The 23,159-nt window shown below is 36.4% G+C and overlaps 4 protein-coding genes across 10 annotated transcripts in view; 2 read left to right on the forward strand and 2 right to left on the reverse strand.

The window, feature by feature from the left end:
• Positions 1-14,664, forward strand: LOC147563246 (SNF2 domain-containing protein / helicase domain-containing protein / HNH endonuclease domain-containing protein). Of its 5 annotated transcripts, none has more exons than XM_086635828.1 (23): positions 1-1,097; positions 1,489-1,848; positions 2,497-2,629; positions 3,000-3,175; positions 3,970-4,043; positions 4,867-4,902; positions 4,993-5,080; positions 5,844-5,903; positions 6,854-7,064; positions 7,622-7,821; positions 8,048-8,149; positions 8,449-8,559; positions 9,185-9,250; positions 9,339-9,437; positions 10,576-10,917; positions 11,079-11,441; positions 11,695-12,012; positions 12,181-12,365; positions 12,435-12,537; positions 12,711-12,859; positions 13,448-13,527; positions 13,757-13,932; positions 14,158-14,664. In XM_086635828.1, exons 1-23 carry the CDS (start codon positions 777-779, stop codon positions 14,254-14,256), a joined length of 3,852 nt encoding a protein of 1,283 aa, XP_086491954.1. In that variant the 5' UTR covers positions 1-776; the 3' UTR covers positions 14,257-14,664. The 5 variants fall into 5 exon arrangements, with proteins under 5 accessions (XP_086491954.1, XP_086491968.1, XP_086491972.1 ...); XM_086635842.1 differs by having other exon boundaries at positions 3-1,097; positions 4,857-4,902; XM_086635846.1 differs by having other exon boundaries at positions 3-1,097; positions 4,857-4,902; positions 11,130-11,441.
• Positions 14,520-16,571, reverse strand: LOC147563247 (uncharacterized). 2 transcript variants are annotated; one of them, XM_086635861.1, is made up of 5 exons: positions 16,381-16,571; positions 15,643-15,716; positions 15,446-15,525; positions 15,146-15,300; positions 14,520-14,842 (listed from the first exon to the last, which is right to left on the reverse strand). In XM_086635861.1, the coding sequence occupies exons 1-5, from the start codon at positions 16,490-16,492 to the stop codon at positions 14,682-14,684; spliced, it is 582 nt and encodes a 193-aa protein (XP_086491987.1). In that variant the 5' UTR covers positions 16,493-16,571; the 3' UTR covers positions 14,520-14,681. The 2 variants fall into 2 exon arrangements, with proteins under 2 accessions (XP_086491987.1, XP_086491989.1); XM_086635863.1 differs by having other exon boundaries at positions 14,553-14,867; positions 16,381-16,555.
• On the forward strand, positions 16,066-19,291 carry EMB2076 (Pentatricopeptide repeat (PPR) superfamily protein). The gene is made up of 3 exons (XM_086635855.1): positions 16,066-16,777; positions 16,832-18,776; positions 18,882-19,291. The coding sequence occupies exons 2-3, from the start codon at positions 17,175-17,177 to the stop codon at positions 19,092-19,094; spliced, it is 1,815 nt and encodes a 604-aa protein (XP_086491981.1). The 5' UTR covers positions 16,066-16,777; positions 16,832-17,174; the 3' UTR covers positions 19,095-19,291.
• LOC147563249 (uncharacterized) overlaps positions 19,230-23,159 on the reverse strand; it is a 9,506-nt gene continuing 5,576 nt past the window's right edge. For both annotated transcript variants that reach the window (XM_086635821.1, XM_086635824.1), the window contains exons 5-9: positions 21,776-22,849; positions 20,918-21,022; positions 20,727-20,816; positions 20,458-20,568; positions 19,230-20,331 (exon numbers count right to left, since the gene is read on the reverse strand). In XM_086635821.1, the coding sequence (XP_086491947.1) occupies positions 19,822-20,331; positions 20,458-20,568; positions 20,727-20,816; positions 20,918-21,022; positions 21,776-22,849 (1,890 nt within the window). In that variant the 3' untranslated portion in view covers positions 19,230-19,821. The remainder of the gene's footprint in view (positions 20,332-20,457; positions 20,569-20,726; positions 20,817-20,917; positions 21,023-21,775; positions 22,850-23,159) is intronic.

Genomic DNA, 23,159 nt, shown 5'->3' on the forward strand with positions numbered 1-23,159 from the left:
ATAGTTTAGTTGAGCTTGAGGCTCATTCTTGTAAATTAGGCGGTTTTCGTGATTATTAGATCGTAGTCAATATCCGAAAAAAAATATCATTGCATTGTCAACGTTTGGTAGTCCAAGTGGTCGATAATGTTGACATAAAGTCCAAAACTCTTGAGGTCCAGATTCGATTCTCAGAGCAGGTGAATTCTATGATTTATTAAATTTTTATTTTAAATAAAGTAGTTGAGCTTTAAACCATAATTTATGTTCATTCTTGTAAGAGTTTACATTAGGCGATTATCGTGATTATTATAGATCCTAATCAATTTCTAATAAAAAAAGAGAACAAAAATATCATTGCATATATTTAGAAGAGGGTGGGGTGGAACAATTAAAAAGTGGGGCATAAATATCCACCTCTATAGTCCTTTTCCCGCCTGAATGGGTGTACTTTCGAACAATTGCAATGGTCACGTGCTTCGTCTTTCCCTCCATCTCTGATAAATTGACGTTCCATTAATCATCGATCGTCTGCCCTAATTGCACAATTTCAACCCTAAAACCCTAAATTTGATTTCCCCTAAACCATTTCTTATCAAAAACCCTAATTCCTCTCATCTTTGTTTCCAAGAACCCCTGAAAACCTTCAATCTATGACTCCATGAAGATCCATTCCGGATAAACTGACGTTTAATTCATCATCGTATGCCCCTTAATTTCACTAATACATTTTTCTATGCAAAACCCTAATTTCTCTTCTGTTTGTATTCAAGACCCTCTGAAAATTTTCAGTATCCATGGAAATCACGGAAGAACAAAGAAAGAGAGCAGAAGCGAACCGGTTGATTGCCCTAGAGAAACGTAAAGCTTCACTAGCCAATAGAGAAAACCCATGGAGTCTCTTCAAATGCCGCAAGGTTTCACCTGAACTTGCTGAACGTGATAAACTATCATCTAATGGGTTGCCCAAACCCCCTAATCGTTTGTCCGAAAGATTTCGAGTTCGACTTGAAATTTGTTCTCCGGATTCATTTTCCATCACGCCGGAACCGCTGCTTGATTTTTCTTATCCTGGTGAAGCTCAATGCTTGCACAAGATATATGATTTCCTTTCATTTGTAAGAATTTTTTGCAACTTCAATCGTTTAACTTCTTGATATATTGTTTATTAAATGAGTTTCATTTATCAAGTATTATATGTCCAATTGTTTAGTTAGTAGTGTTTGTTTTCTCCCTAAGTAGGATCTGAAATCTGACACAAGATCTGAAATCTCATATTAATAGCTGATTTGGGTTAACGTGGGTTCGTTGAGTCAGACGATTCGGATTAAGATGAGTCAGATGATTCGAATTAAGATGAGTCAGACGAATTAGATTCAGACAATGAGAAAAAAATAAACAAGTACCAGTGTACCACTTGTAGGCTTAAAAGCAAAAGGATTGTTTTATTAGCACAACTCCCCAAGTCGTCTAATAATTTCTTTGTATCGTTTTTCAAATGTTAAATAGGTTATGCCATCTCACTATACTCAAAATTCTGGTGGTGGGAAAGCTTCTGTTTATAAGCTCGCCGATTACAATATGGTGCTAAAATCTTTGAAGAAATTTCAAGGTGTTGAATTGGAGGAGATTCCGTGGAGAACACTTAATGTCATGCAAAAGTTTCTACATTCCTTTGTCTCGGAATGTTGGATTCCGTGCATACCAGAACATTTATCTGATGATGAAGTTAATGCGTTGATAGATAAACTGCCTAAATTTTTGTTTAATGCTCTTTTACCATTTCAACTCGATGGTTTGAGGTTTGGATTGCGAAGAGGTGGATGTTGTCTCATTGCTGATGAAATGGGGTTGGGAAAGACTCTCCAGGTAACAGTTAACTAGAAGGAACTGCATGATTTTAACTATTATACCAAGTATGACCAGCCATTGAACATTGATTTAATTTTGTCTTTTGTACACTGGGGAAGTTGGACTCTTTGACGTAAGTCAGGTCAAACCCGTTCATTCTGGCTGCTGAGGTCTTTACTGTTGAGAGTGCTCATTCTATGTAAAGAGAGCTTTATACTCCGCTGTTGTTAGTTTACAATAGTAGTCTTTGCGAACTCACTTTCTTTGGAGTATTTTGTTTCTCTTCTGATTATAAGATAAAGTGCATCATTCCTTATTTCTCTTGTCCCCCTCTCTTCTGTTGCGACTGAAAATCGTGTCTTTTAGTGTTGATGCATGCCCGGTCATTCAGTCTGACAGCTGTCTGTCGGAGTTACCCTGTTTCTTGATTACTTATAAATAAGTGTAAGATTCGCATAGCTTGCTCTTCGTGTTGAATCGTAAACTATTGCGTCACGATAGCATTCAATAGCCATTTTATTCATCTTTGTAGTCTTTACAGCGTTCAACCATGTTCTTTTTGCTAGTTTCTCAATATTATTAAATGGCAAACATGGTATTGCTATTTTCAATTATCTTATGCATTTGGCCAGGTTTTATATTCATCTGCAAATATATTTTCTTCAGGCGATTGCAATTGCATGCTGTTTTATGAATGAAGGCCCCATTCTTGTTGTCTGTCCAGCTATTTTGCGTTTCTCATGGGCAGAGGAGTTAGAGCGCTGGCTTCCTTTTCTCTCACCCACAGATATCCATCTCGGTATGGACACATGCAGTTTTTGTTCTTTCATTTTGAGTTATAGTGGGAAATGATTCAATCTACTTGTCGGTATTGATTGTTCTTTGATAAAAAGTCGTGCCTAATTTTTGTGGATGAAGCTTTTGTTGATAAATTACTCTGTATCATGTATAGAATAATAGAAGTTTGTCTTTATCTCCTAAATAAAGTCATGTTGCCCCTATTCGCGTATTTGTACGATTGTTAGTCTAATTCTGGTTCACTAGCAAGAGTTTTGCGTGCTAGCTACAGTGTAACAGTTACGTATTGTCAGAGGTTAGGACTGTTAGAGCCAAAGCTTTGAGTTTGTCTGTGCATCATATGTTAAATGAGCTGCTTTAATTGTTCTCAGTTTTCGGTCATCAAGATAATCCTGCTAAGTTAACAAGATGTCCAAGAGTTGTGGTTATCTCATATACAATGCTATGCCGTCTGAAGAAGAGTATACTAGGTCAAGAATGGGCTCTCTTGATTGTTGACGAATCTCATCATGTACGATCCTCAAAAAAACCATCAGAGCCAGAAGAGGTATACTTTTTTTGTGATTGAAAATTTGATTCTGATTAGAATTTGAAGTGTTAATATTCAATAGCCGTAAACCTGACCAGTCAACAGCCAAAAGGCTCGTTGAAAGTGATCTGACAGTTTGGACTCTAACAATCGTAGAAGCACTTGTATAGTTGTATGTCATCTAAAATTCCAGGAAAGCTAAAACCACCATATCTTGACATTTCTGTCTCCATTGGGAATTCTAAAATCTTCATGAAATATAATCTCCTTTTTAAATCATTGGAAAAGTTTGTCGAGGGCCAAAAGCTCCCAATACATCTGTTGCAGGAGTCGTAGCATATTCCATGCTTGTTAGAAAACCTGGACGGGAAGGTCGGTGAGCTATGAACTACTAACAAAAGAGAAACACCTGCTCCACGAATATATACCTGAATAATAATAGAAGAGAGTGAAATAACACAAAGAAGGGACTTAGTTTCCCCATCAATAAGTGTATCAACTATCAACTATCTGGCGAACTACAAGACCACTTGCTATACTAATATGCTATTTTTTTTCTATTGAGGATGTGAATACAGAACTAGTAGATGTTTACTCATTCTGCTTGTGATTGGTAAAATGCCAGCTGAATGTTTTGTCGTTCAGAAGCCATCTGTCCACACTCCACATAACACACCTGAGGGATTGCTCCTATCGTTGCATGATCTATTACCTATAATGTGTTTATACCTTTATAGTTACTGACTTACTGTGGCACTGTATCCCTTACACGCTCCTCTCTCTCTCTCTCATCTCCACATTTCTGTTAACAGATAAAAGCTGTTCTTGATGTTGCAACAAAAGTCAAACGCAAAGTCCTGCTCTCTGGGACTCCTTCTCTATCAAGGTTGTATAAACCTTTACCCTTGTTGGTAATGGTGCTTTTTTTCTTTCGTATATCCTTGTTCTTGCTGCTCGCTTAAACCCCCATATATATGTTCTGTATAGCTTTACTTGGTTCTTTCAAAATTTATGAAATTCCGGGATAACAAGACGTGCACTTGCCAATTGGCCATGTTAACTTGTCAATTGCACTTATGAATCTTTATCTTATTATCGGACCCTTCTCTCTTAATTGGTACTCTGTCTTACACATTCAGATCAGTGTTTGTTGTTACCTGGAACTTTGGGGAACATGTTATCGTACTGGGATGCAGTACATTTGGGGGGGGGGGGGGGGGGGGGGGGCGTTACTGGCTTTTCTCCAGTATTGCAAATTAATATAAATAGCCTTTACTGGCTGATACAGAATACATTAGGAATATACATCTTAGGTATTCTGTTTCAGTTCAAAGGACATCTTGAACTCTTAGACACTATATATTTCTAAGATGCATATACAATAGACACTAAACCATTTCAGTCTCCGTTAAACTAATTACTTATATCATCTTCACTAGTTTAGTAGTAAGTTTTGTAGCTAATTACTCAATTAGAAATCCATATTTCAAATTTATAGTTGAGACTTTAGAGTACCATAGTAGTGCTCACTATAAAGATGCGGTATGCAAGGGAGGTCGTTCTCTAGTAACAATACTTAGATTCTCCTAGCATGGTAGTATGTTCTTTTTTGTTGCATTTGTTTGTATTTCTCCCTATAGATCTTCTACTATTTGAGTTTTGGTGCGTTCTAATTTTCTTTTTTTGCATTTCATCCTAGGTGATCATAGGCCGTTCGACATTTTTCACCAAATAAATATATTATGGTAAGTAGCCTTTACTGGCTTTTCTCCAGTATTGCAAATTAATATATTTCAATATCTTCTGTTAACAAGGTAATAACTCATTTTCTCTAGGCCTGGTTTATTGGGAATGAGCAAATATGATTTTGCAAAAAGTTATTGCGCGGTAAAAGTTGTTCATGCTCAGGGGAAGACTTATCAGGTAAATATTTGACGGCATAATGATTGCTTCACTTTGTTGCCCAGTTGCCTATTCTTATTCTGTCGTGCATTCAGAATCTTGGATTGCGTAATTGTCGTGCTTCAGCGAAGATTACATGCCAGACGGTTATTTAAGGGTTTGGTTTATTCATAATTTTTCATTTTATTTATTTATTTATTCATTTAAATAAGATTGTGGTGATCTGAGTGCGTGGTTGGCGATAAACAATATTAAAGCACCAGGTTCAATATCTCTTAGTCCCAGATGCTCTTGCTGCTAAGTAATTTGGTTGTTTTGAACCCTACCCATGTCTTATGAAATTCAATCCTCGTTCTCTTTAATCACTTCGCACTGTACTTAAATTGCCTCGTGGGGGTTCATTGGTATGAGCCAAGGGCTGATACTTAATTAATATAAATTCCTAAAGGCTAAGAAGTTCAAGAAGAAAGTGATCCTTGATTCCTTCTATATTTAGGATGATGATCATTGCTAATATGTTTTATGTTTATATAACCATATAGTTCTGACCAGCATATTTTGGACATTGTAAGAAATGAGTTCTTACAAGGTCCCTGAATAGGCAACAGTTTTCGCTTTCAACACAAGCTTGATACTGTTGTATGTTTATATAACCATATCCCTCTTTTGACCAAATTATGTGAAGAAGTAAGAGTAATTGATAATGTAGATCAACACCTATTCTTCTTTGATTTATTTTCTTCATGAAATTCTTACAGCTGTTTATGTGATTTCTTTCTTGCAGGATTTTTCTCAAGGTGTTCGCTTGGAGGAGTTAAATGTTCTACTTAAGCAAACCGTCATGGTTTGTTCTTTTTTCTTGCTTTGCTAATGCAGATTAATGTATCTTGAAGGGATTTGCTTCTCTCCACATCTTAAATTTGTTGAACTATTATAAGTTACTGTTCCTCAGTTGGTTCACGTGTTTGTATTGGCAGTTGTAATCTAGTGTATAGAGAATATAGTTCTATATACGAGCTATGTTTTCGTTGAAAGAGTTTTCATATATTTGATTTAACATGCAGTCATGTACTTGTAGTGGAATTTCCAATCTAGGGTATATCATATACGTGATAGAGTTCTATATATGAGCTATGTTTTCAGTTCAAGGGTTTGTGTGTATCTGGCTTAACATGCAATTGTATCCTTTCTTATTAATATTGTGGCACATACTAGTTGCCACTTGCCAGTAGATCCAAAATCCTCCCAGCATTTGAGGCCAGGGTACGAGGGAAATGCCTGAGGCATACCTTTGGTAAACTTAAGATGGAAATATTGTTGCGAATTTTGGAAAAATATCGCCGAATGTGTACAAGTAAATACGAATTTTATTGTGATGGAAGTTTAAATGCAAACATTTATGATTGTGATTTATAATTGTGATTTGGAAATGGAATATGTAAACATTTATAATTTTATTGTGATGGAATGTGTACAATAAAATTTCTAAAACAGTGTAGTAGTAACTTGGCGGGAGAGTAGTTGGCATTTCTTCATGTATAATATTGTTGTTTCTTTGGGGAAGGCTGTTTTATTTATGAGCTGTTTATTTTCCGATGTAAAGTGGACCGTGAAATTTCCAAATCAACTTTTGTCAGCTTGTTTTGTAGGTTATACTTTTCCTTTGTTTAGTTTGTAGGTCAAGATCATAACTAGAAATGATATTATTGCAGACTGGCAGGATCACTCATCTTTCTCGACTTTCTTTGTTTCTTAACAGTACGTAATTTCTAATTACATGTTTGCTTTTGATAGATAAGGCGCTTGAAGGAGCATGTGCTTATTCAACTACCACCCAAACGTCGACAGGTCATAAGATTGATGTTGACAGCAACAGATTTACGTACAGCATTTGTTGTTACAAGATTGAATGACAATCAAGAAGTTGGGCCTATTGTTAATGATTGCGCTTCTGAAATAGATGCAGAAGCAGATGAGCCGCTAGATATTTCTAATGAGTGCGAGGGTAAGTCCAAGACTTTCAAAAGACCTTTCTTAAATGTCTAGATGAATGTGGTGCCCAAATAGCTTGATTCACTTGTCCAACCTTAGCCATTATAACATTATCTGGAACTTGAGCGATGATTAATATGATATAGTGAAGCATATCACCTGTTGCCTTGGATCCTATGTGCTACTGCTTCAATGTTTTACTAACAAAATTTCCACCCTTTCGAGTTCCCACTATCTGTAATGGAACTATTTCCTATCGAACTTGTATTTTGTTATTTAAGGTTTCGCATGCTAGTTTTTTTGTTCATGGATATCTTATCCCAGAATGGAGGGTTAGTTAGCTAAAAGAAAGGCAGATTCCTGACCATTGAAGATCCAACTATATGGTTTTTCTTGAGGTGATATCTAGGTGAAGTGCCAATTGGTTTGCAACCTTTTCCGGAACATACCTGGACATCGAGACTTACATAATTGTTTACTGGTCCATATATATATATATATATATATATATATATACTGCAAGCATCTGATAGTATGATACTACCAACTATTTGTGTTATTTGCTTTCAGATGAAGGTATCTCCATCAAAAGTTCAAGGCAGCTTACCAGTCAGCAACTTGGTGTTGCCAAGATTTCTGGTTTCCACGAATGGCTTTCTATCCATCCAATCGTTACAGAATCAGAAAGTTCAACAATTTCTAATGTGGATTTTTGCTCTCACAAAATGATAATTTTTGCTCATCATTTGAAGGTGCTTGATGGTATACAGGTAAAAGAAGATTTGGTTTAACTGTTTTCTTTTTGTTTAAACAAGGAAAACAAAAGAAAAAGAAGGAATTACCAATTCTACCATGGGCGAAGTGATTTATTGTTGCCTTATCGGTGACTTCTGTATCATCTTCTCTTCTCTCTGATAATGATCTTGACATTGAACATGGATATTCTTTCTTCCATGAGTTATTTCTTACATGGACTCTGTTTCTGGAATCGTATAGGAGATCCTGTGTATGAGAGGAATTGGATTTGTCAGGATTGATGGGAACACACTTGCTAGAGACAGACAATCAGCTGTACGAGCTTTCCAATCAACAGCAGAGGTGCTTTAAACATTCTTCTTTTAGATATTTACTGATTTGGTTACAGTTATTATTGTTGATTTTCACAAGTTTGGCTGTTAATCAGTCTTAGCTACAAACATTTCTGCTTTGTGATGTATACACTGGAAGAATCATGGAGCAGTCAAATTTATTCAGAAAATCGAAGTTGCTTCACCAAATCCCAAAACAATTATACATTTGGGCATAGTAGCCCCTATTTATCGATTTTGTAGAGTGAAACTTAGTTGAAAAGGAAACTGATACCAAGATAAAGGCATATATTATGTTCTGTCCCTCAGGTCAAGATTGCAATTATTGGAATCACTGCTGGAGGAGTTGGACTTGACTTTTCGTCAGCCAGAAACGTTGTCTTCTTGGAGCTGCCAAGGACAGCATCTGACATGCTTCAGGTGTGTGATCTGATTCTTTTTTCAATTAATTGGACTACCTGATTTATTTAACTATGGCGGTCGGGTATAAACTGAGTGGTTGGCAGCGTAGTGTCATAATTAGCCATTGGTCCCGCCACATCATCAACAATCGTGGGAGAGTATTTTATTTGGATGTGTATCACTTTGTTTTTTATGTACTTTTTAGAACCGGATTAACAGCAATCTCTTAGTATAAAGGTATGCTCTCCTTAGTGATCAGTTTTACCAACTCCAGAATGGCAGTGTTTCAGGAGAAGTGGGAGAGTAGATGATGTACCCGCTAAATGTGCAAAAAGTTTCTGATTTCAAGATACATATTACATAGTTGATAGTTCATAATTTCATTCTTTCGTACTTGATGAGATGGTTTGGCAAGTTCAGCAACATAGATGGCAGTTTCCGATTGCCTTGTTTTTTTTTTTTTTGAAACTTTGAATTAATATTAAAAAGAATGAGAATAAAATACACGAAAGAAACACAAAAAACAACAAACAAAAGAGAGGCTGAAAAACTAGATCCTCGTTTTCTTTGTTTCTTGAATAAAGTTGCTAGAACTTTTGGTCTTATCCTAGTTCTTATATTTTTTTGTTTATTTATCCACAAGGCGGAGGATAGAGCTCATAGGCGAGGACAAACTAATGCAGTGAACATATACATATTCTGTGCAAAGGTATTCTGGTGTTTCATGCACAGTTTTTGCTAAATTTATTGTTTTTCTTCTTCCTTCTTTATTAATGAAAATGATTATCATTTTCCAGGATACCTCAGACGAATCAGTTTGGTTAAGTCTGAACAAGAGTCTCCGCAAGGTTTCATCTGTGATGAACGGGAAATACGACGCAGTGCGGGAGATTCAGGTAATTGAACGTTCAACCACCCTTGTTATAATTGTTTCAGGGTCAGAAACTTAGGATGCATCCATCAGACTAGATAATTGTTTAATGTATTACCTAAATAGCAGAGTGCTCACACCGTTTTTCTGTTTTTCTATTATTTTCCCCCTCTTGTTTCCCTCCTTTTGCTTTCAATATTAATTCAAAGTTTTCAAAAAAAAAAAAATTGTCAAGAACTCAAGATTGAATTTTGTAGACTACTAGTTTTTTTTCTGAGGTAGTTTATTTAGACCAGATGATAGATGAATTTATAGTTATCAAAATACTGAAGGCAAGTAACTACTCAGGAACCATCAACTAATGTGAGCAAAATGAAGGCTTGGCTTCTTTAAGTAAAAAAATTGGTAAAGTAGAGGGATCATATAGAACTAGGGTTCCAGGAAAAGAGTTAACAGTTAACAACGAGGAATGCAAGATCAAGCTCAAAAGAGAAAAGACGATTAGGTTTAACAAGTATTTTTCATTCAAGTAAAAGAATCATGGGTTTGTGCGACATAATAGCGAGAGTGACTTAGAGGGTTGGTTTATCTTTTGTCAGATGTATAGTTGTGAATAATTACTGCTGAAGATGGTCAAATTATAGTTCATCCTTTCAGATAGTGTTTTGCTTGAAATTTTGAGCCATTATAAGAACAAAGCTCCAGATGATAAAGCTTGCTGTAGTATTTCACATACATCAACACCGTCTGTTGTATAAGTGTGTACAGCTCTAATGGGGTGGTAGGTGCAACTATGGAGATAGTCTGATGTATGTCATATTACCATCCTCGTTCACATACGAGGTAAATACCTCATAAAAGCATTCTGATTGTACAAGATTTAGTCACCAAACTCTTACTGTCGCAAGTGATAACCGTACTTGGCAACAGAAAAAACAATCTCTTCTTCCTAGTACTGATGTTTGTCAGTAACGACCAACAAGCATAATGAGAGATTTAAAAAAAAATTTGTTTCTAATTGTAAAACTTTTAATTTACAATATATAATTGCATAATCAATGTGAAGAAATCACTATCTCTCTCCATATTTTTGTTCATGTCTTGTCCATATTATTACTTAATATAACCATAATTTTGGGTTAAAAATCTTTTCGAGTTGACAGGTCGAGAAAGTCTCTGATCTAAGTTTTGAAAGGGATATTGCTCAATGTGAAAATTTAGATGGAAGTGAGTCTGTAGATCTGTACCCTGGAGCTCCAGCTCTGAACCCTGCTAGTGAAATTGAATATATTGCTGGTAAAAAGCGGTTGAATGAGGATGCGTCTCCTACATTTGATGAACTATACAATTTAGAGCTCTCAATCTCTCACGAGACTGCTTTAAATCCGATATTGCAACCTGTTGGAACTTGTTATAAAGCATCCGAGGAGAAGAAGGGTATTTGTGTTGAGGATGACGATGCTGATGCAAATAGTTCAGAAGATGCATGTCCTCTTCATATTGAGGTAAAAAGGCTACTTAAATTATTTACTCTTGATTTACTCCTTATTTTATTGTTTTAGGATTTTTTAATCTATAGTGAATTAAAATTGCTGCCTAAAACTGGGGCTAGTCATTGATATATTTTAATTGGAAATGTTTTTGTTGCCTTGGTCTCATTTTACAGAGTGATTCTAACTCCTTTAATGACGAGGGTGATCCTCGGTATGATGCACAGATGATTGAAGATACTCTCCTAGATAGAAGTGTAAAAACCCATACCTCTGAAATTTTTAGGATTGGAAAGTTGGAGACACCTACTGATTATGAAATGAGCGATGCAACTAATAAAAATATGGGATTGGAGCATGTTGAACTTGAAAAGGATTCAGTTTCTTCGGCAGAGGCAACCACTGTCAAAAATCCTGTGGTAAACATGGTAACTGAAGCCAACAGAACGTATACGGAAACTTCTGGAAGACGTGCAAATGAACCAACTGAGGCTGAAGCAGAGTGTTCTTTCATGCAAGCAGATGATCTGAGGTTCGAGGTAGAAAATTACCTTTTCTTATTTCAAAATAGTTTTATGCTTACCTTTCACATAAATGATGTATTTTGGGTACCTTTTTATGTAATCTGAAACTTTGGAGTCTGAATCCACTGATTACTGAACTTGTAGTTACAAACTGATGCTACATCTGAAGAAAACAATGTTCCCTCTCAATTCTCATGTGTACAAGTGAAAGGTTATTTAGGAAGAATTTCACTGACTCATAGTTAATTGCTTTCATTTACTTTTTCAGGTTAGTCGATATACTGGACGAATCCATTTATACACTTGCATTCCTGGAAATGATGCAAGACCAAGGTTATTAATGAAGAATTTCCGTCCAGAGGAAGTAGAGTCTCTGAATTTGTCTGCTGCTGAGATAGGCGAGAAAAATGATGAAGAGTTTGTAAAGAAGGTTAATCAGGCACTTAGGAATACTGTTGAGACATTCATAAAGGATTGGAATGATCTAAGACCCATTGATCAAAAGAAATTGCTCGGGAAGCCTCTACAACTTCCATTAAGTTCTGAGCTATGGTATTTGAAGGAGAGCATTAATCATGGAAGTGGGGTATGTATATTATAGATCAGACTCTGAGATTGTTACTTTGTATTATTGTGCATTAGATCATTTACATGGGGATGAATCTATTGAAACTTGGATGGTTCTTTTCTCTCTCATTTTTGTGTTAAAGTTTCATAATTGGCTATTTGAGAGTCCAATAATTTCTCATCACAGGGACTGCTGAAAGGTGGAAGCAAGCGTCGTAATACACCTCTGAACGACATAAGCCATCCTCTTCCAGACAATGCATCATGGAGGAAGGTTTCCCTTTGTAGTGGCCAGAAGAAGGAGAAAGAATATACTCAGGGATGGAATGAGATGGGCGAACCTCTCTGTAAACTTTGTCAAACTCCGTGCAAGTAAGTCACCCTTGCTAATTGATAAAATAACTTCCTGTGCGCCATATTTTGACAGACTTCCATTTTCAGGAGCAACCTTTCCAAGACACCTGAATTTTTTGAAGATCTATTCTGTAATTTGGTCTGCTTTCAGGAATACCGCATAAGAACCAGTCGAAGATCTCTACGGGAGGTAAGGAAGTTAACCATGTTCATTGTTCAGAATAGTGGCACTTTCCTATCCGTCCACATCTGGATGAATTGTATGTCTAACTAATATTTTTTGTATTAGCTATTAATGTTATTCGTTTCATCCTTCCTCTATGCTTACTGTGTTTAACTTTGAGTAATCACTGAACTTTCCAGGAACTATTTAATATGGAACATGGTATTTGTTCTGTATGCAAGTTGGACTGCCATAAACTCGTACAATACATTAAGCCCTTGAAATCTGTTGCACGTCGACAAGAATATGTTGAGAGGGTCGCTCCAAATTTGGCAAGCCATAAAAACATGTGAGTGTTCAAATTTAAATTTACATATAAGATGTGGAATGGTAGATTTGCTTATGAAATACAAGATAGGCTTTGTACTTGTCTCCCAGTCTGCACATATTTGACCATCCTGAATGTTAACAGCCAGATGTTCAGTATTCATGTTTGGTTCACATATGTGTATATATATATATATATATATATATATATATATATTATATATATATATATGTACATATAGCGTAAATGTAGATGATTTGGAAATTTGGTGTACTTCTGTTTTGACATGCAGCAAGTTAATTCTCATGTTATCTTGACTTGAATATGATAGAAAATGTTTTGGCTGTACGATGCTTGTTCATCGGGACGTTAATCAATATAAGTAATTTCTCATACGGTCATTTCCTGTAAATTATCAACGCGGAGGACTAGGCACTTTCGCCAAGTCTGACTCATAATTTTATGTACATCGTGACATTGTCATTTGTGATACCACAATTGGGATTTTTCAGTTGCTGTTAGTTACAGTTAGGTATATTCGAACTTTTGAATGATGGTTTTTGGTGGTGCTCTCCCCATGTTAAAGCTTTGTTCTTTGATATCTCGCAGACTCCATAAACTCGTACATGAACCGTTCGAGGGCAATGCATGGCATGCGGATCACATAATACCTGTTCACCGAGGAGGAGGTCTGAATTTGAATTATCAATTAAACAATAGTTTTAAGGATATCTCTGTATGAATATTGATTCCTGATATTAATATAATTATAAAATCAACTTGACTGCTGTTTTGACTTGAAACATTGGTAGATGAATTGGACCTGGCTTAGTTTTGAGTTTATCACAAAACGGAACAAGTAATAAAACAGAACAACTATCTAACTTTTACGCTTTTAAATTTTCTTTTTCATGATAGGGGAATGTAATCTTGACAACATGAGGACTTTATGTGTGGCTTGTCATTTGGATGTTACTAGAGCTCAAGGCAAAGAAAGACGCTTAGACAGGAAAAGGGCCAAGGAACGGGTTAAAGGCATCCTGAAAGACCTTAAAAATGGCGAAACTAGAAATCAAAGCAAACGACAATCGAAGGTAAAACCAAGTGCATTTGTTATCCAATCTTGCAGTGCTTATAAGATAATTATCTTATCGTTGTTTAATATATTTAAGAAAAATGGTCACTCTCATATATGAACTGGTGGGATGTCGAAGCATGAGTTGTTGCTAAATAGTTGTATGATTTACTGGACAATATAATTGCGAACATGCTTACTGTCCACTTTCATGAGCTAACAATATTTTTAATTTCTGATTCAGGGTGTAGAGGTGGAAGATAAGGAAGACGACGATGATGAACTGCTAATCAAAGTGCCTGGCAGCGCATACTCAAGGCCTTCTGTCGGCATAAGCAACTGAAGCTTCGGTTTGGCCATAAATTTTGGAGTACCAATCTCTTCTTTTGTGATCAATTTTCCGCACTGTTACTGCGTTCGATTATTTTGGAAATCCATGGAAGGCAAGGAGTGTTTATCTAAAGAAAGAAAGCAGCTATTACTCCTACTCTTGAACCCCCAGAATCCAGTTTGAAATAGAAAAGACTAGGTGTTCTTCTTGATGTTGTACTTCAAGGAAGGTTTTGTTCAATTATTTTGCAGATATATGATGATAATAATTACTCATGTAAAAAAAGATACGTAAATAAAAATCATCGGTTTTCGGTGAACATAATGCTTTATATACTGTTTTTGATTCCCCACTGAAATCACCCAAAAGATGTAAAACTAATTACAGAGAGCTTGATACTATGGGGTATTTTCTCTTTTAGTTTCTTTTTTCACTTCTTAATCTTTTCCTTCAAATTTCCTATCTGCTTCAACATTTTCTTCAAGGTTATAGTCTGTTTCAACATTTTCTTCAAAGTTATCTTCTGCTTCCAAATTGTCTTCAACTCTATCTTCTATTTCAAAATTGAGACCCACAATTGTCATCGGACCAACATTAACTGCAAGTAAAGCTCTTATTAAAAACTGGAAAAAGAAGACAAGACAACCAGTTAGATTGCACTAACGGTACATTGAAGCATTTTACTATGAGTTTAATGTTTTTCAATTGGACATTCGAAGATCTCCATTTCAACAGACAAGTTAATAGGCATTAAAATCAATCTATACGGATGCATTGTTGAAGACTGCAGAAATATGTTTGATAACGATTACGTGTACATGATCAAGGAAGGCATACAAACAAACAAACTAGAAGACCTTACAAATATGATGGGTAGACTAAATGAATATGTACTACTTACCAACGACATCCGCTACTCCAGCAAGATTCGGCATGAATTGTTTGATATGATCTTCTGCTGCTTTATCAGCCTTTAACGTTTCACAGTCAAATGTCACTGTAATCTTGTGCTCTGCTTGCTTCTTTTCCACCATACCCACAACATCCTTCTCCCACCTGCTCAAAATTATGTAGCAATTTCTGAAGTTCCATCCTTTATGTGTTCTAATGGAGTTTCTATATCATAGACCAACTAAAATGGGCAACAAAGGCGACTACTATGCTAATTTTAGTTTTATGGAGCGAACAAAATAGTGATTACCCATGGGCTTGGTCAATGTTTCGGAACCTAGCGGCATCATGTCCTCTGCATTCGACTACGACAACTCGTTCTCTCTTCCTCTACAAAGTCCAGTGATTTACACAATCAAAAAGCTAACCAGAACAATGTAAAGAGTAAATAGACTTCATTCTTCAGTAGACGGAAGAAGAAGAAAGGGAAAATGTAAGTAGTCTCACAGAGTAATCTATGATTGTCAGCTTGATTAAGCGGTAATCTTCGCCTCTGCTGCATTCCATCTCACATGCAAGTTCTATTCATACATAAAGGAAACAAAAATGATCTTAACATTCTCAAATCCATCTTGCTTGATTCTTCAAATGAAGATCAAGAAATGGCTTTAGTTTATGCTAAAAAGTGGCACCGAAGCTTGACATACAAATATACAACCATTGGCAGTGGTAAATAGTAATTTACCAACCAGGACTTCTATGAAGACTGTCATGTCAAGATCAATAGAAAGACAAAAACTTGTCATCTAGCTCAGAAACCCCTAATCTAAACAAAGATGTAACAAGTAATTTACTCAGATCTTTGAAAGTTTGGTGCCACCCCAAACAAGAAATGAGTTCATAGACCCAGTTTTCTAGTTGAGGAAAATCAACAAACAGAAACACAACAAGAGAGTAGAGAGAGAGAAAGCAATCCTCTCAAAGTACATCATAACAAGGGATAGAAAACATTATAGCACATCACTAGTTTGAAATGATAATTTGTAATACCTGACATTCATCTTATAAGATAAAACTACTCATTCAACAAGTGAAACGAAAAACTGGAATTTGAGACATACCCACTTGAGGAAATAGTGAATAAATCAAAGGGTAGGAATCAATAAGCTATAATGATGAAAAAAAAAAACAGAAACAAAAAAGTATAAATAATGAAGTTAGTAAATGAAACAGCAATTACTATACCAGTTCCTTGAAGACCATAACAAACAGAATCAGGAAGTTTGATGAAATGCCCTGAGATCGACCCACATGGTAACAAAGCTATTGAAGCTATCCCTTTCATTCTCTTCTCCATCTCTCTCTCTCTCTCTCTCTCTCTCTCTCCCTCTCTAGTCTCTATTTACTGCTAAGGAAAAACTTTCAGAAACTCATCGTTTCCTTCATATTAACTTGAATGCGCTTTGCGCAAGATAGTGGGGCTAAGATGCGCTAGGCGCAAGATAGTCAGAGCCAAGGCGCGGAGATGCGCAAGATAGCGAACTCTAAAATACGCGGACGCGCACAATAGCTATTTGTAAGATCGCCCTGCGTAAAATAGCATATCTAATATGCGCATCCGCGAATAGTAGCATCTTCTACCGTGCGCAAGGCGTAAATTAGTTTTTCTAAAATGCACTTAAGATACAATTTCCAGTTTCTTTTGTTTCCTCTCTTCACGTTTCAGTGTTACTTAATCTCTTACCATTTTCTAGAGAGAGAGAGAGAGATTGGCTAATTTGAGAAGAACCCCAGATATCTTTCTTCTTATCCCTGAAGGTTCATATTCACATCTGCTCAAAAAGTGGGTTTGTCAGCACACTGAAAAAGTTCAGAGCTTTGGAAAATCATCTTCAGTTCATCTTTTCATAAGCTTGGAACTATAAAGGTATCAATTTTCTTATAAGTTTAGTTGAGTTTAAAAATGAAGAGTTGGGTTCTTGCTCTCTAACTGTTTGAACAAAATCCTTTTCTAGTTATTTTGCATTTGGTTCAAAACTATGGTTGAAATACTTAAGAATCCTGTTACAATATACCTACCATTCAAAAATTACCCTCATACTAACTTCCATTACAAATTAGATTATGGTTTAGATAAATGGATGACAAAGAAAAAGGGTGTTTTTGTTCATGGGTTTAATAAGATGTGCATGGTTGAAGAAGACCTTACAATATCAGGAGCAAAATGGGTTTTATTTGGGTATAATAGAAAAGATCTAACTCGGGTTTTCGCTAGTTATTTCGAAAACGGATTAGTTAATGAAGAAGAAGAGGAAGATAGTATGTCGATTCCAGTAAATGAAGAAATTCCCATTGTTAGTGATGAAGAAAAAGTCATTCTTCCTCCTTGGGGTAATGTGGATATTGAAGAAGATGAAAGCTTAGAGTTAAGAGGAGATAGCATTCCATCTCCTTCTTATTCTGGAAAGTTAAGTTGCAATCTTGAACCAAGGTTGCATTTCTTGGAGGAAAGAGACGAAGAGATCTTATCGGAAAGGGTTTTAAATCTTAGCCGATGTAACAAGGTAAGAAGTGCATTTGATCTTTTCATGTCGATGGAGTTTTCGAATCTTCGACCTAACTTATATGCATGTAACTCTCTTCTTTCTTGTCTTTTGAGGAATGGGTTTCTTAGTGATGCTTTAAAAGTATTTGAAATTATGAAGAAGAAGGAGATGACGACAGGACACAGTTTTAGTTTGATTCTCAAAGCAGTTGCAACCATTCAGGGTTGTGATTCAGCTTTAGAAATGTTTATGACATTAGAGAGCGAAAGCAGAAATTTTGATGCAATTGTTTATAATACAATGATATCAATTTGTGGGAAAGCAAATAATTGGATTCAGACAGAGAAGCTTTGGAGAAGTCTGAAAGAGAATGGTCATCAAGCAACAGAAGTCACATATGGCTTATTGATTAGCATTTTTGTTCGATCCGGTCAATCTGAACTAGCTTTAGATGCTTATAACGAGATGATCGAAAACAGATTAAACCCAAGTGAAGATATGATGAAAGCTATAATCTCTGCCAGTATAAAGGAAGGTAACTGGAATTTCGCACTTGAAATTTTCCGAAGTATGCTCAAATATGGGTTCAACCCGAATAGTATTACCTATAATTCCATGATCAATTCACTTGGGAAAGCTGGAGAAATCGAATTAGCATTTAAAGTTTTCGATCTAATGAGATCGTCAGAGCATAAACCTGATGTTTATACATGGAATGCATTACTAAGTGCTTTATACAGAGGTAACAGATTCATGGACGTTCTTAGATTATTTGAGAGCATCAAAAGGGAGAAGAATTCTGAGTTAAACTCGCATTTATATAACACGGCTCTCATGTCTTGTCAGAGGTTAGGTTTATGGGATAGATCTTTGCAGCTTTTGTGGCAGATGGAAGAAGACAGTATGATGATTTCTGTCGAATCATATAATCTTGTTATTGATGCTTGTGAGGTTGCTAGGAAACCAAAAATAGCTTTACAGGTCTATGAACATATGGTTCATAAGAATTGTGTTCCAAATACATTCACTTATTTGTCATTGATAAGATCTTGCATATGGGGATCTCTTTGGTCTGAAGTAGATGAAATCCTTGATGTAAGTTCCTATTTCTTGTATTCGATCCGAGGCTTATGAACTTTTCGAGGAGAGCTTGTTTGTTGTGTTAAGTTCTAACATGAACAATGTTGTTGTCTTTGTCAGGTTGTTGGCCCGAATGTATCAGTTTATAATGCTGCAATTCATGGAATGTGTCTCCGAGGGGAAATCTCATCGGCGAAGAACTTGTATATGAAAATGCAGGAAAGAGGGCTTCAACCTGATGGTAAAACAAGAGCATTAATGCTTCAGAACCTGAACAGAGCTTCAGTTAGACAAAGTCATAGCAGATGGCACCCTTCTCGTCGCCGAAGCTAGAAAGAAAGGAACAAAAACATTAGGGTAATGTCATGTTCCTGCACTTTTATGATTTTAAGAGTCTAGAGGATAGTTTCAAATCTCTCTCTCTCTCTCTCTCTCAAAATATATATGTAGATATTCTGAAAACCGATGTTGTAAAATGTGTAACATTGTATCGTCAGTGAATTAATTAATTTTCACTAACAAATATAAAAGTGTTGTAGTAATAAGTTATGAAGATGTTCTAATTACAACCATGCAAACATCATAGACGCCATGATAAAAACTGAGAACAAAACGACAGTAACAACTAGTTTCTGACATTATCTTGATTGAACTATATACTCGTAACTCCTATACTTCACTCCTGTAATAGTAGCCGATCCGATTTCTCAAAACTAACTCAAATATTGAACTCTACTTCCTTCGGAATACTTCTAGAGATCTGATTTCTGAGTTTATGATGGTCTGACCACTTCTTCAAGGTCATATTGCCATCTTACTGCTGTAATGTCCTTAATCGAACTAGCTGTACTATGTCTGGTTTAGTCAGAGAAAAATGAAACAAATGTGCTTAGTTCGCTGTTTTTCTATAAGAAAGTAATAAATAGTTCGCTGTTTCTATCTAAGTTTTCCCTTTCTGAATTGAGGCTTCATCGTAGAGGACCTCAAAGTTGGAGTTTTTTCATCGCTATGCTATGAATAAACAGGACGTAAGATGAGCTCGAGTTCAATCGTTGCTCCATCAAACAGTTGGGAGATCAGCTGAAAAGAACTCTTCTGCTCTATGGATGAAGCTGCCGGGAAATCTGGTGTGCAGCATGAAAGAAGATGAAGTTTCTGAAGCTGGTAGATTATGCTTGAGGGCCCATTCTTCACAAGTTTTAGTTGCTTTATTATCCTTTTGGTTCCTTAGTTTCCCAATTCTGCTACTGCTTATACCCACCTTTCCTATAGATAAACGGGTGTTTCTTGAATTGTATCGGTTGGATCTCGAAGGAAAATCCCCTTGACACTTCTTCGGTTCAGTGCCTGATTGGTTCACTTCTGATGCATCATCGGCTGCGGATTCGGATTGAAGAACAAGTAACCCATTTTGACATGACTTGAGCAAAGAAAGTATCATTTCTGTACTAAGTTCTTGCTGAACCACATCTTTGTTTTGTTCACAACCATAGCAGGCAGCAACTAGTGTGCCGGCCAAGATGGGCATTAGCTCTGGGTCGCTGAAGAACACAAATGGAAGATCGCATACCTGTTTCAACCAAATGGAAAAGTTAAAATCTCTCTCTCTCTCTCTCTCTCTCTCTCTCTCTCTCTCTCACACACACACGCACACACACAAGCTTGAGAATCTAATAAAGTAACGTCATATGCTAACCTTGTGAAGGATGGTTGGACTCTTGCCCCACCGAAGAACTGCCTGATTTCCAGGATGAAACAAAGCAAAATAGCCAAGAAGCAACAGAGATTCAAGCAAGAGTAGACCCACCTGTGACATTTCCAAAAGTGCACATGAAGTAAACTTGTGAAAGTATTATCAAAATCAACAGAAGGCAAACACGATAATATAGATAAACTTCAATTAATCCCCATCCGGAAAAAATGGAATATGTTAACTGCTGATGTCATCCAAAATCTGATAATTACCTGATCAGTAGCTGATTTCCACTTAATTGTGCAGTGAGAGAGAAAGAAACTCATCAAGTGGAAGAACTCCATTTTTAGATCTGGCCTAGCCTGTGTATGTTTCATGATATTATTGTCATCCAGTTGATGAAAATAAAATTGCAAAGCTCATTTATGTAGCAAATGTGGTAGGGGAAGAGAAAGAAACTTACTAGCATTCTCTGCATAAGATTAATATCCAAGAGAGCTAAATTGTTTAACACCTTTAGGACGCCAGTTGAAACTTCTTCGAAATTTGATGGGAGAATATAAGACGCCTGAAATCCAACATAATAATTAAACTATGGCAGCTCTTGAAGCCTGTGGTTATCCATGGATAAACCACACACACAATTTAAATAGCACCTCAACGACATTACTGAATTTCAGTTCATAAGAGCAAGGTAGAAATCAGAGAGTGAAAAAATCACAAGCTCGGGAGCAAGAATGTTAATTGGTTCTTATTCCCTAATAAAAAGAAATTAGGGTACCAACAATATCTTACTTGTTAAAGTTTAAACACTGCTTACTATACCTAGCATGAAATACTGTTGAGTATTCCTGATGGCAATGTTATATAAAATCTAGTATTTGTGAATGCTTTGTGGGTATTAGTGGATTGTCGTATAAATTATTTCATAGCACATCAGAATTGGTACTACGGAAAGTAACTGCTAAATTACGAAGCACAAGAAATGCTGCAAGGAGCCAAATAAAACTCAGAAAGATCTAGAATTGAATGGCATCTTAACTTAAGAAAGATAATGATTGGGTTCCCAGCTAGGCTTTCACTACAAATTCCAAATGCCAAAACGTCGGAATTATGACTAATGATTGAGGATAAAGAATTTAAGATATCCTAATGAAATAAATCAAAGGGGAAAGTCACCGAAAAGAAACTCATGCGTATGAGTTTTAATTCAGAGCTCTTATATCGAAGATGCTTATCAAATAGGGATGATAAGAAAAGCAAAAAAGGTGTTTGAATTATAAAAGTAAAAGTTGTATTAAGGATAACTAAGATGGGTTACCTGCTCAGAGGACAATCTGTTGTTTGCCTGTAACAGCACAGCTGTCAACAGTGACGGAAGGCTGACGAGCCCTGTTTCAGCTATCGCAGAAAGAAGAAATGCAACAGGCTTCTTTGTCCCCTGAAAGTTTTCACTTTTTTGTGCAGCAATACCCGTGGAATCTTTCTGAGATAAGGGTTTGATATGACCGTGTGTTTCATGCATTAAAGCTGAGGAAACAAGATCCAACTTGATGGTAGTAACAGTAAGACCTTTTTCCAGGATTCCAGCATCGGATGGTAACTCCTCACATTTTGACGCTTTAAGTGATTCATCCAATGGTCTCTCCCCCAATCCATCAAAGAGGGGTTTTTCTGCAATGGTATCAAGCACAGATAATGGGCGTCTGTTATCTCCAGTAGTTTCATTCGTAGAAGAAAGTCCAAGATCTACCAAGTTTCCAAGTTTAGATTCTTCAGTTTCCTCTGACAAAGATTTAGATGGAAAAGAATCCCAATCAATGGAAGAAATGGTTCTCGGCTTTGATGTCAAAACTGCCAATAGATTTAAACTAGAAATAATAGATGGAGGGAAAGGGGAGCCTTCAATATGGGGCCGATCATAGAGGGCAAACAGGTCCCGTAATCGATGAATAACTTGATAAGCGATTACCAGCTCCAGCAGATCATCTTGCATTTGAAGCTGCTTTTCGTCATAACAAGTATGACCGATAATTGCTGTAACAGTCCACAGTAATCCTTCAAGTACTTCGGAAACTGAGGCAAAATTCTCAGGAGAAGTTTTACTTGACAACGAGTTGGTGCTCCCAGGGATATTCAAAGATGCTGCAATCTTGATATAGTTGTCGAGAGCTGCAGATAGCACAGGGATAATTGGAGGCAAGAGATTTTGTGCAAGAAAATAGCTTCGATTTGCAGCAACAGGTAGCACCACCCTCAGAAGTCTTAAGAGGTATATAGTCACCTGGCAAGCTTCAGGCTTGGATGTGTAAGAGGCGGGCAGTGCAGAAGCAATGAAATCAAGTAAACCAGCTTGACGAGATGCATTAAGCTCAGGTTCCTTTCCCTCCAAAAACTAAATCACAGTAAAGGGTCAGAAAGTACTCGTGTTTAAAATCAAATTAAAGTGAGAGAACAAAAGCAAGGACTTAGAATTCTCTTGAAGGCATTTTAACTCTATAAGATTTGTTTCACGAACAGTTCTAAAAAATATTATGTAGATTGGGTGCCAAAAAGAACTGCTCGAAGTGTACAGCCACTGATGGTGCATGTGCTAGAAATAATAGGAGTAAACAGAAAAGTGGTGTCAATCTCTCCTAGTTTCTATTGAGAAAGTACACTAAGCATTATTGTATAACTGAATGAAAATTTGAGATGAGGATTCC

Source organism: Eschscholzia californica, unplaced genomic scaffold (assembly GCF_041429995.1).
Source record: "Eschscholzia californica isolate CP2 unplaced genomic scaffold, dmEscCali1.0.p SCAF_1, whole genome shotgun sequence".
Taxonomy (NCBI): Eukaryota; Viridiplantae; Streptophyta; class Magnoliopsida; order Ranunculales; family Papaveraceae; genus Eschscholzia; species Eschscholzia californica.

Bases quoted from the DNA above. Each gene is read 5' to 3' on its own strand.
- LOC147563246 (XM_086635828.1), top strand. From the start codon at position 777: ATGGAAATCACGGAAGAACAAAGAAAGAGAGCAGAAGCGAACCGGTTG. The intron at 3,176-3,969 runs GTATACTTTTTT...TTCTGTTAACAG, and splicing joins AACCATCAGAGCCAGAAGAG to ATAAAAGCTGTTCTTGATGT. The intron at 10,918-11,078 runs GTAAAAAGGCTA...CTCATTTTACAG, and splicing joins CATGTCCTCTTCATATTGAG to AGTGATTCTAACTCCTTTAA.
- LOC147563247 (XM_086635861.1), bottom strand. From the start codon at position 16,492: ATGGAGAAGAGAATGAAAGGGATAGCTTCAATAGCTTTGTTACCATGT. The intron at 15,526-15,642 runs GTGAGACTACTT...TGGACTTTGTAG, and splicing joins TGACAATCATAGATTACTCT to AGGAAGAGAGAACGAGTTGT. The intron at 14,843-15,145 runs GTAAGTAGTACA...CTTTACTTGCAG, and splicing joins TGGAGTAGCGGATGTCGTTG to TTAATGTTGGTCCGATGACA.
- EMB2076 (XM_086635855.1), top strand. From the start codon at position 17,175: ATGGTTGAAATACTTAAGAATCCTGTTACAATATACCTACCATTCAAA. The intron at 18,777-18,881 runs GTAAGTTCCTAT...TGTCTTTGTCAG, and splicing joins AAGTAGATGAAATCCTTGAT to GTTGTTGGCCCGAATGTATC.